General features: G+C 44.1%; 1 protein-coding gene across 1 annotated transcript in view; it reads left to right on the top strand.

The window, feature by feature from the left end:
* The window catches only part of LOC135113049 (pancreatic triacylglycerol lipase-like), a 10,231-nt gene extending 46 nt beyond the window's left edge, over window positions 1–10,185 (top strand). Inside the window, exons 1-9 of the mRNA XM_064027983.1 lie at window positions 1–100; window positions 4,870–4,954; window positions 5,493–5,641; window positions 6,212–6,309; window positions 6,615–6,768; window positions 7,144–7,256; window positions 7,678–7,786; window positions 8,449–8,611; window positions 9,506–10,185. The exon at window positions 1–100 is cut by the window's left edge and continues 46 nt beyond it. Coding sequence (XP_063884053.1) covers window positions 73–100; window positions 4,870–4,954; window positions 5,493–5,641; window positions 6,212–6,309; window positions 6,615–6,768; window positions 7,144–7,256; window positions 7,678–7,786; window positions 8,449–8,611; window positions 9,506–9,566 — 960 coding nt within the window. The 5' untranslated portion in view covers window positions 1–72 and the 3' untranslated portion in view covers window positions 9,567–10,185. The remainder of the gene's footprint in view (window positions 101–4,869; window positions 4,955–5,492; window positions 5,642–6,211; window positions 6,310–6,614; window positions 6,769–7,143; window positions 7,257–7,677; window positions 7,787–8,448; window positions 8,612–9,505) is intronic.
* Window positions 10,186–12,500: the final 2,315 nt, after the last annotated feature.

Raw genomic sequence — 12,500 nt, 5'->3', positions numbered from 1 at the left:
GGAAGCAGCGGAGGTCAGTCAGAGGTCGCAAGGAAGCTGACAGTCTCCTCACTGCTTGAGTCTCACGTCAGAATGGTTTTGACGCTGCTGCTGCTGCTGGGTGAGTCAAGTGGTTCTCTGTCTTCCGTGTTTTTCCAGTGACAAATATTGTGACATGGGGTACCAGTATGTAGCAATGGTACTAATCTTGCCTTGAAAGAAAAAAATAGAATGCATTGCTTAAAGGAACGATTTTTTCTTAGTCAGCAATGGTTATCAAGCATTTTGCATTTTGTGTTTATGTTAAGAAAATGGTGAACTCCTGACGAGTTACTCCTGCTCACTAAATCAGTAGGTAAATATATGTGAAGATGAACAAATGAAGACATTACATACACAACAGAAAATTATTAGCGTCTATTCATATTCTGAATTACTGCGCCCCTAAAAACGTTTCTTTATTTGTGTTCTTAGCTCAAGGACATTTCTATAAGAACATGTTTTTTTTTTTTTAAGGACTTCCGAAATGGAAACTAAATTAACTAAAGCAGAAGTCCATCAAGGCCACTCAGGGTAAATGGAGCTCTAGAGCCTGTCATTTTGTTTACAAATAAGAAAAAATACGACAGAAAAGAGACAAAGCTCCTCCATCTAAGCCCGTCACACTTGACACTGCACGACTCTTCTAACGCTGCACATTTGATATATTTTCTACACTTTTCAGCAAGTAGCCATTCACAACAATATAAAGAACGACTCCTGTTTATCGCTGAGAACCGTCTGACATCACAAGGGAAACGTGTATTTGGGGCAAGAATGGAAGACGCAAAATCGCCCAGTCACACGAAACTCAAATGAGCGCGTCCCTCGCCTGTTTACGCCTTCCAACATTCCTCTATCCCACAATACATGATCATTCACCCTTGATTACCCTGGCGGAGCCTTTGAAATTACAAATAATAGCGTATTTAAAGCACAGGAGGAGGCAGTAGGCACCTACCGAAACGATAATTACTCCCAGTGAGGTCTAAAGCACTGGATCAGGGGGGTGCTGTGAACTTATCATTAAACCCCTGCTGTGACCTCACTGAACGTTTCCCTTTGTGTCTCACAACACAAGGGGGCAGTCATAGCCTGTCCTCTAAAGACAACTCTCTTCCTCCACACAAAACTACAAGCATCTAATAACACACTCACCCTTCACTCAAAATTTCAAAATGATCATGACGACTCCTACACCAGCCTCGAAGTCCCCATCTGGGGAGGGGACCACAAATGTCCCCAGGTCGGACTACCCTTCTGACAACGACCCTAAGTGTTTTGACACCCACCTTCATTAACTTCTGCAACATTCGCGGTCTAAGATCTAATTTTCAATCTGTAGAAAACACCTCCCCTCTTCTAAACCTCATCTTCTTTTTCCCATTGAAACACAGGTGTCTGAGGCAACTGACAATAGCCCCTTTTCTGTTCCTTCCTACTTTCTCTATCCTCATTTTTCGATCCAAAGCTGGATGTTGCGTTTATGTGCGCAATGACTTAACCTGCTCTCGTGCCCACGCTTTCGAATCTTACAAGTTTTCCACCATCTGGCTACAACTACAGAGTCACTCTCAAACTAAATTTATCTGTGCTGTATACCTCTCACCTAACTCCTCTGACTATAAGAAATTCTTTAACTACTTAACTTTCAAAGTGGAGCACATTTTGACTCTCTTCCCTTTTGCAGAGATCTCCATTCTTAGAGACTTCAATGTTTACCATCAGCTTTGGCTTTCCTCTCCCTTCACTGACCATCCTGGTGAAATAGCCTTCAACTTTGCTATCCTCCATGACCTAGAGCAATTGGTGCAACACCCTACTCGTATTCCTGACCGTCTTGGAGATACCACCAACATTCTTGACCTTTTCCTGACCTCTAACCCTTCTGCTTATGTTATCACTCTCTCTTCTCTGTTGGGCTCCTCCGATCACAATCTCATATCTGTATCTTGTCCTATCACTCCAATCCCTCCTCAGGATCCCCCTAAGCGAAGGTGCCTCTGGCATTTTGCCTCTGCTAGTCGGGGGGACCTGAGGAGGTATTTTGCTGATTTTCCTTGGAATGACTACTGCTTCCGTGTTAGAGACCCGTCTCTGTGTGCCGAACGCATAACAGAGGTGATAGTGTCTGGCATGGAAGCGTACCTTCCTCACTCTTTTTCTCGACCTAAACCTTCCAAACCTTGGTTTAACACAGCTTGTTCTCGTGCTATACATGATAGAGAGGTGTCCCACAAAAGGTATTTAAGCCTTCCATCACCAGAATCTCATTCACTTTATATTTCTGCCCGGAACCATGCCAAGTCTGTTCTCCAACTAGCCAAAAACTCATTCATTAACAGAAAGTATCAAAATCTTTCAAGAACTAACTGTCCCCGTGACTTCTGGCATCAAGACAAAAATATCTCCAATAACTTTACTTCTTCTTTCCCTCCTTTATTTCAACCAGATGGCACCACTGCTATCACATCTATTTCTAAAGCTGAACTCTTCGCTCAGACCTTTGCTAAAAACCCTACCTTGGACGATTCAGGGCTTGTTCCTCCCTCTCCTCCACCCTCTGAATACTTCATGCTAGCTATTAATATTTTTCGCAATGATGTTTTCCATGCCCTCGCTGACCTAAACCCTCGGAAGGCTTATGGATCTGATGGGGTCCCTCCCATTGTTCTCCGAAACTGTGCCTCCGTGCTTGCACCTTGCTTAGTCATACTCTTTCAGCTCTGTCTGTCAACATCTACCTTTCCTTCTTGCTGGAAGTTTGCCTACATTCAGCCTGTTCCTAAAAAGGATAACCGTTCTAATCCCTCAAACTATCGTCCTATTGCTTTAATTTCCTGCCTATCTAAAGTTTTTGAATCTATCCTCAACAGAAAGATTCTTAAACATCTATCACTTCACAACCTTCTATCTGATCGCCAGTATGGGTTCCGTCAAGGCTGCTCTACTGGTGATCTAGCTTCCCTTACTGAATTTTGGTCATCCTCTTTTAGGGATTTTGGTGACACTTTTGCTGTTTCCTTGGATATATCAAAAGCTTTTGATAGAGTCTGGCACAAAGCGTTGATTTCCAAACTACCCTCCTATGGCTTCTATCCCTCTCTCTGTAACTTCATCTCAAGTTTCCTTTCTGACCGTTCTATTGCTGCTGTGGTAAATGGTCACTGTTCTTCTCCTAAATCTATTAACAGTGGTGTTCTTCGGGGTTCTGTCCTGTCACCCACTCTCTTCTTATTATTCATCAATGACCTTCTAAATCGAACTTCTTGTCCTATCCACTCCTATGCTGATGATACCACACTGCACTTTTCCACGTCTTTTAATAGACGTCCAACCCTTCAGGAAGTAAACATTTCACACGCCTGACTTCTGATCTTTCTAAAATTTCTGATAGGGGCAAAGCAAACTTGGTATTGTTCAATGCCTCAAAAACTCAATTCCTCCATCTATCAACTCGACACAACCATCCAGACAACTATCCCCTCTTCTTCAATGACACTCAACTGTCCCCCTCTTCTACACTGAACATCCTCGGTCTGTTCTTTACTTATAATCTGAACTGGAAACTTCACATCTCATCTCTAGCTAAAACAGCTTCTATGAAGTTAGGTGTTCTGAGACATCTCCGCCAGTTTTTCTTAGCTCCCCAGCTGCTAACTCTGTACAAGGGCCTTATCCGTCCATGTATGGAGTATGCTTCACATGTCTGGGGTGGTTCCACTCATACTGCTCTTCTAGACAGGGTGGAATCTAAAGCTTTTCGTCTCATCAGCTCCTCTCCTCTAACTGACTGTTTTCAGCCTCTCTCTCATCGCCGCAATGTTGCATCTCTAGCTGTCTTCTACCGCTATTTTCATGCTAACTGTTCTTCTGATCTTGCTAACTGCATGCCTCCCCTCCCGCGGCCTCGTTGCACAAGACTTTTTTCTTTCTCTCACCCCTATTCTGTCCACCTCTCTAATGCAAGAGTTAACCAGTATTCTCAGTCATTCATTCCTTTCTCTGGTAAACTCTGGAACTTCCTGCCTGCTTCTGTATCTCCACCTTCCTATGATAACTTGAATTCCTTCAAGAGGGAGGCTTCAAGACACATCCTTCAATTTTTGACTACCACTTTGGACCCTTTTCTAGGAATGGCATCTCACAAGCCTTTTTTTTTTTTATTGTATTTTTGTTGCCCTTGGCCAGTGTCCCTCCTACATAAAAAAAAAAAAAAAAGCATCGCCAACATGAGTGCCTCAGCCTTTGTTCCCTTCATCCCTGAACCGCTCATTATACCTATTCAATATATGGTTTCCAGCAGTTAGTTATTGCTAAATATTCGTAATCACCCATGGTTCATGTGGAGCATCTTAAATAACTAAAGCAACTTTGATTGAGATCAAATAAGATAGAATAATTGAAATATGATTCAAAATGCCCGCCATCGACTTTGTAGGATCTTAGTGAGCAGGAGTCGCAGAATACGTGCAAATTTGGGCTAAGAAATGCTTGGTTTACGTTATATCCACGTCAGCTCCCCTTTGTCCATTTAAAAGTTTCTGCTGGCACATTTGATAGAAATAGCATTCTTTAAATCTCACTATTTTCGGCAAGGTTTTCAACCATTTAGTGTAAACTGAATATAAATTTATAATTTTTTTCCAAGACACTTCTATATTTTTCCTTCTAGATAACGGTGTGTGTGTGTGTGTGTGTGTGTGTGTGTGTGTGTGTGTGTGTGTGTGTGTGTGTGTGTGTGTGTGTGTGTGTGTGTGTGTGTGTGTGTGTGTGTGTGTGTGTGTCCCTGCAACACACACACTCATGTTCCCCCACTTCTCCCATTCACATATTATCTCTGGCCACCAGTCGGGGCGATGGCCGCCGTCACCGCAGCCCCGCAGCACGAGCCCCGTGCCTCCCTGGACGACGTGCGCTTCCTGCTGTGGACCAGGTGAGGAAGCAATGTCTGCAGGACGGTATTTTAGATCTTAGCTTATTATCTGAGGTTATGGCATTTCCTTGGGGGTGTGAAGAACAGGACTGCATTCTGGAACGTTTCGGCGTCTCGATTATTTTTAACACGCTTTCTTGGAAGTGAAATGAAGTGATTAAGAAATTTCTTGCGTGGCGCCGCAACAACTACGGTTATATTGCACCGAAATATAAAATTCCATAAAATACAAGTAATATTAAGCTTTATTGGGTGGTCATTGAGGTGTCTAAAGGTATTTTTATAATTAGTGATTATCTGACAAGGATATTATCCAACTGGTGAAGAAGCACCCGCGGAGACTCTACTAACTACCTCAATGGCCTTTGAAAAATAGTCATAATGAGAACCTGAAAAAACATCATGGCTACAAGATAAATTAGCACAACACAATAACCTACTAACACGGTCGTCATCAAAACAACGCAACATAAACAACATTATGTCAACACAGCAAGACAACACCTTCATTAACTGCGTCCCTTCACCTCGCCGGCAGGAGTAACTCTGGCGACAACGAGTGCTTGGACCTGATAGAGGGTGACCTGTACAGCTTGGGTCACTTCGACGGCCACGACCCCACAGTGGTACTCATCCATGGCTTTTCGAGTCACGGCTACAACGGCTGGGCAGTGGACGGCAAGACGGGTGTGTGATGCCGGGGTGATGGGGGTGGTGGGGATGTGAGGCTGTGGGGTGAGCAGGACTGCCACTCTTTGTTTACGAGTTACACGCACGCACGCACACACACACACACACACACACACACACACACACACACACACACACAGGAAAGCAATGAAGACGGTGTCACAACGACGACCCAGTGATCCATGCATGACACCGGCGTTCAAGTCCCTCTCGCAAAACAATTTCATATTTCCATCATTGACTGGATAGCTATTGACACTTTACTTATAAACAAACTGAACGCCCTCAAAAGAAAAAAGAAGTAATATTTATACTGTCATATTCGATACAATGACCCCGTGCACTCCACACCACTGCACCTTTCTTCAATACTGCATTATGAATCTTAAAAAGAGAAGAAAAAGAAAAGAAAAGAAACCTACGTATATTTTGTGCACATTTTGACTGTAGAATTTCACTCAGACACTACAGTGCATCTTTTCTCCCTATCAAGCCTTTGATGGTTGACTAGCCATGACGTCGCACCCTCAGCCTGCTCGTGACGCGTTCTTCTTCCTTCCCTCACAGAGCTGCTGAAGCTGGGCTCGTACAACGTGATCTCGGTGGAGTGGGGCAAGCTGGCCGTCGCTCCCTGGTACCCGGCAGCCGTCAATCACGTGCCGCAGGTGAGCCTCTCCTTTGTTTACTTCATGCTGGATGGCAAGAAGACACGTATTCTCATTCCCCTCATAACTCATAGTTGAAGTATTAAGGTTCGGTAGACTATTGCAGCTTTAATAAAGTTCATAGGAACTTATGCGGTCAAAAATGTCTGTATGTTGCATGTATGTTGAAATTCGCGCATTTGGTGTTCTGCTAATTCGTCACACACACACACACACACACACACACACACACACACACACACACACACACACACACACACACACACACACACACACCTAACTAATCCCGAGGTGCATGGCGACAGGTTGGCGAGCTCACTGCACGCCTGCTGGACTGGCTGCACGAGGTGGCGGGGATGCAGGGAGCGGGGGTGCAGATTGTGGGGCACTCCCTCGGGGCTCACGTGGCAGGCGCCGTCGGACAAAACCTTAAAAACTTCCGCCTTCCCTTCATCACAGGTTGGTCTCCACCGTCACATGTCAGCTCCCTACCACCACCACCACCAACAACAACAACAACAAAAACAAATAACAGCAACAACAACAACAATACGGCCATTAGAGGTCAATCTCTCATTCACTATTTTTAGTGCAGGTTGGCTTCCTTCCACCGTCATTTATAAACTAGTCTTGATCGCTACAGTTACAAATGATACCTTTCCACCTTCACCTCTATTCATCGTCACCATCACCACCACCACCAGTCTTGTTCTTTCATCCACCCTTTCATCTTCACCCAAACTCCCAAAACTGATTTACTTTCATGCATCACTCTATCTCCACCTCACTTACATCATTAATACAGAATTTCTCTTTCCCTCCTCCCTGCGCCAGGCATGGACCCAGCCGGCCCGGAGTTTTACAACCTGCCGGAATCGTCTCGCCTTGATAAAACAGACGCGGACTTCGTGCAGATCATCCACACCAACGGCGGCGGCGTGGAAGAGGTGAGGAAGGGCCGCTGGTGGATTGCATGAGTTTCGAGTATGAAATGAATAACTGAGTGTGCGGCACTAAGGCTGGTATCGTTACACTTATATTGTGTGAAGAATTGAAACAAGGACAAAAGAAAACGTTGGATATAGTGGGAACTGTAGGATAGCTAGCGTGGCGGTTGGAAATATTAGTTATTGGAACATTTTGGTACAAGTAAATACATATTTTTTAACCACCTGCCCCTATTTATCATCGTACAGACTGAATATGTCTCTATTCCGTGGATGAACAAATCGGATCAAGCGATAAAAACAACTGAAAATATCTTCACTTAAATTAAGATCACCATCCGGAGAAAAAAAAGAAGCTATGTGCACACTACCTACAACATAGAGGTTTATTAAACTCGTTCTTCCTTCTCACTATACACAGGGCTGCGTGGGGCTGAAGGATACACTGGGACACGTTGATTTCTTTCCCAACGGCGGCGACCACCAACCAGGGTGCACTGTGGGCGGGGACTGGATGGACCTGCTGACCGGTGAGTGTTGGGAGCCACTGAGGCCTACTTTGTCACTTATTTTCCTCGAGTGTTTTTCCCTCCCTAATCCAATAGATCCCCTAGATTTACATAATTTTAGCGATTGTGTGAATTCTTTTTTCGCTGTTGTTTCTTCACCAGTTTTTTGCGTATCAACGAAGTTATACGGCAAGCAGTAATTTTTTTTTTTTCCATTAAAGATGCAACAATTACTTTCATGAAATCCTGCGTTCTTGCATATGAGCATTCTAGACACAGTATGCGTGTGTGTGTGTGTGTGTGTGTGTGTGTGTGTGTGTGTGTGTGTGTGTGTGTGTGTGTGTGTGTGTGTGTGTGTGTGTGTGTATGTGTGTGTGTGTGTGTGTGTGTGTGTGTGTGTGTGTGTGTGTGTGTGTGTGTGTGTGTGTGTGTGTGTGTCATGCAGTGAAGAGCGCGATCTTGGTGCACGAATTTCCTCTCTCGGACTCAATTTTTTTTTTAACAGAAACACCGTGGCAATTTGTCCTCAGTGTTACATTGTAATTGAATGTGGTGTGTTGGTTGTGACATATGCGAACACAAGGGGTAGTACGAAGCGTCCCACAGGGAAGGAAGGTGAGGCAAGACTGCGGGTGAGGTGAGTGTTCCTGAAGGTGGAGTGTGACGCAGTGTCTCTCTGGCAGGCGGGTGCAGTCACGGCAGGTCGCACCAGTACTGGACGGAGAGCATCAACGGCCAGCCCACCTTCCTGTCTCGCCCCTGCAGCGACTGGGGCACCTACACGGCTGGCGGCTGCAACGGCTGTGGCCAGGGCTGCCTCGAGATGGGCTTCCACGTGGACCGCAGGTGAGGACGTGGTGCATTATGGGCCAATTATTACTTGATGCAAATATTACCATGAGGCAGATTCCACTTGCGAGAAAGGATTCATATTCGCATGGGAAAGAAAATACACAAAAATATACAAAAATACCCATTACTTCAGAAAAAAAAATATCAATGAATACAACCACATAACAGTGATTAACAATGATTCTTGCAATATTATCTCTCTCTCTCTCTCTCTCTCTCTCTCTCTCTCTCTCTCTCTCTCTCTCTCTCTCTCTCTCTCTCTCTCTCTCTCTCTCTCTCTCTCTCTCTCTCTCTCTCTCTCTCTCTCTCTCTCTCTCTCTCTCTCTCTCTCTCTCTCTCTCTCTCTCTCTCTCTCTCTCTCTCTCTCTCTCTCTCTCTCTCTCTGTGTGTGTGTGTGTGTGTGTGTGTGTGCGCGACTTTAATAATGTTAATGCTTTGTAAAAATGTGTAAAGTGTATGTTACATTTCTCAGGGAATGTTCTGTTATTGTTATTAATTAACCTTCTGTGCAATCACTGACATGTCCAGAGGAAAGGGTTTGGATTTAGGTACTACATGTGACTGAGGAGATTAAAATGCCCTGGTTAATTCTACTAAACATTCGCTTCATCTGATCACTACATTTATAAGACAATCAAATTAATCTTCATCTATATAAGGTAGATACGGAACAAAAAAAAAAAGATCTTTTTCGAGGAAGGAATTCATTAAACAGACACACACACAAACACACACACACACACACACACACACACACACACACACACACACACACACACACACACACACACACACACACACACACATTTAATTCTTATGTACTTGCTGTTTCTTGCCCTGTTGTAACCTGACCTGACTTGACCTGACCTGTTTTCCTCCTCCCCACAGGCTGAGTGGCACATACTACCTCGCCACCAACAGGAACAAGCCCTTCGCCCAGGGGTTATAAGGCGCGCCGCACTTTTCAGGGAATAAAGCCTCTGCTCTTCCCGAAGTGGGGGAATCAGAGCTTGAATACCTGACGGGAACGCACACCAACTAGCAATACGAGTCTGTGTAATAAAGATTAGAGTGCTCTGTGAATGGTAGTGAGAGGACGCACTGTGCACCGCCGCCTCTCTGGGCACCTCGTCGAGCACCGCAGAACTGTCACGTATTTAGTGTTCTGGACTCTGGCGCAAGAATTTGTATGATACTAGACCACTCCTATTTCTGCTATCAAGTATTTTAGGAATAAGTACAAGCTTTGCGAGGAATAAAAAGTAAATTCGTCACACGTAAAAAAGAAAAAAAAAAAAAAGCCAGCTAGGAATGACAAGGCCAATCAACATTGAGCATCAGAATGAGTGCTATCATATTCGCGGCACTGCAAGACTCAGCGCCAGACACCGCAAGACCACGTGCAGGAAATGCCGCCACCAAGGAACTAGTGTGTGACGATCACTACACCGGTGAGGCGAATGTTTTTTTTTTTTTATTATTTTTTTTGTTTAGTTTAAGTTTGACCGCTTCACTTCGACTCGACACACCGAGGCGACTTGAGGCTAATAGACTTTTAAAGCAAGACAGTAGTGGTTATTATTTCTAAACACCTTGAAGCACGTTGCCTGCCTTCTCCTTTCCTCCTTCTACACTCTCTCTACATTCTGTGGTCTCTTTCATGTGAACACGTAATTTGAATCTAGTTCCGGGTCGGATCCTGAACTGGTCTTGGGTTTGCATGGAATTAGTGGAATGAGTGAATCCTTCCTTTTTTACGAGTAACAAGCAAATCATCGCGGGGGTATTATTTGCTTTCAGTGCAGCATTGTTCGCTTTATGAGTAGAAAAGAGCGCTGGGAAATATGAAGCAGGGATCTTAGAGAACCGTATGATCCTTGATAATTATATACCATAATACATAGTTAGGTAAAACACAAAAATGAATCGCATAGTTGATAGTTTTAGTTTTAGATTTAGTTTTCTGCTGAAATTCTGCTAAGCATGGGCTAACAACAGCTTCATGACCTTGTTCATGAAACTTCATGTTTAATAATCCACTGTGTGCCTCCCCTACACAACAGATTGGAATACTTCTTCCTCCTCGTCCACCGCTTGTCCACCGCTCATTTCAACCATTCTTTACGGTTCTCAGCACGCATCTTCCTAATTGCAGCCATCTATCCTCATACGGCATACCCTTGGAGATTAAGGCAAAATAACACAAAGCAGTAGAGATAAATCTCAAGATGGCCGCCAGCCACACAACCTGAGGTATTCGCCTTCATCATCCCCGAGGCTTCAGTATATTTCCGGGTTTTGCAGAAGTATCACAACCTGGATCTGGATCTCCAGATGGCGCTCTGAGTGGAACGCTCCAGATCGCACCACCATGAAAACAGAAAACATCTGTGCACTTAGGAAAAGTTATAACAACAACAACAAAAGCAACAGCAATAACAACAACAGCAAAAGCAGCAGTAACAGCAAAAGTAGCAACAGCAGCAAGAACAAAAAAAAACAAAAAATATAATGATAACCATTCGTGTGCTGATACCTGCAGACATCGTACGCGACAGGCGCCCGCCACTCGTCCTCGTGGCCGGAGGAGGGAAGCAAGGAAGAAAAAGAGGAAAATATAAGTAACAAGGAAATAGTCCAATTCTTACGCCCAAAAGGTGAATGAATGAGAAGACAGGAAGGTGAAGGGAGGATTGGAAGCAGCGGGAAGGAGGAGTGGGGGGGGAGAGGAGGAGAGAGAAGAAAACGGAGTGGGCGAGGTTGAGGTGAGGGCCGGGTACAGAAAGAGGACGAGGGGGGAGAAGATTGGAGAGAAAGGGAAGAGGAGGACAAGGTGAGCGGAAATTTTAGAACATGAATATAAATAATGTAAGCAAGACGAGGCCACAAAAACACAAAAACTAGTAAGAAAATGATAACAAGTGACACTGAAGCCTGACTACAGTACTGGTCTTGCAGAGAGAGAGAGAGAGAGAGAGAGAGAGAGAGAGAGAGAGAGAGAGAGAGAGAGAGAGAGAGAGAGAGAGAGAGAGAGAGAGAGAGACGCCATTATGTTCGGGTCACCACAGCCAGAAGTGAAAAGTGAATTTAGGATCATTGCACCACACCTTAAGTTGCTGTCATGGTGATGTGGTGATCTGGATAGGGGTCTTATGCATCCGTCTGTCTGTTTAGTTATTCATGTATGTCTTCCCTATCCATAAAATGTCGCTGCGTCGACTCACACAGTGCGTATATTCCCTGCTCCTCTCTATGCATACGAGGAAAAGTTGTAACCGTGAAATGAAGCGAGCAAACTAGTGTCTCCAACATTGAGTCTGAGTGAGGCAATACCCGCGGCGCCGCACACTCCACTTGCTGTTCTGCAAGACACCAAGAACATCACGCGGCATTAGGCAAGAAACAGATGTGAGGAGGGTTTTTTTTAATCCTTTTACTATTAACACTCAGAACACCAGAAAAATGTTTGTATGAATACATGCACGCACAAGAAAAAAAAAGAAAGAAAGGAAAGAGAAAAAAATGCATCTTTTCTTGGTTACACAAGTATTTAAGAGACTGATGTATAAGTATCTAAAAAAGTTGTACGTGATTTTGTGAAAATAGAAGAGTCTAGCAATGAAAAGCTTAAACCTGTTGTATCTATACTGATTTTTGTGTAAAAGGGAGACTGGCTCAGTGCAAAAAAAAAAAAAAAAAAGTCTGCTTACAATACCGTCCCCCAAAAGAAACTGGAGTAGAAAACATAAAGAAGCCAATTTAGTTACTGATCTGTCTTGATACTTCTCTTTTGAAGTAGTTCAAATTATAGGCAGGAGGAAATACATAAACAGGAAGAGCGTTCCAAAGTAAAAGGAATGAAAAGTGAAAATGCTAGTTGTCT

The sequence above is a fragment of the Scylla paramamosain genome, chromosome 2 (assembly GCF_035594125.1).
Source record: "Scylla paramamosain isolate STU-SP2022 chromosome 2, ASM3559412v1, whole genome shotgun sequence".
NCBI lineage: Eukaryota > Metazoa > Arthropoda > Malacostraca > Decapoda > Portunidae > Scylla > Scylla paramamosain.
Note: the sequence above shows the minus strand (reverse complement) of the source record. Positions and strands in the feature narration are given on the sequence as shown.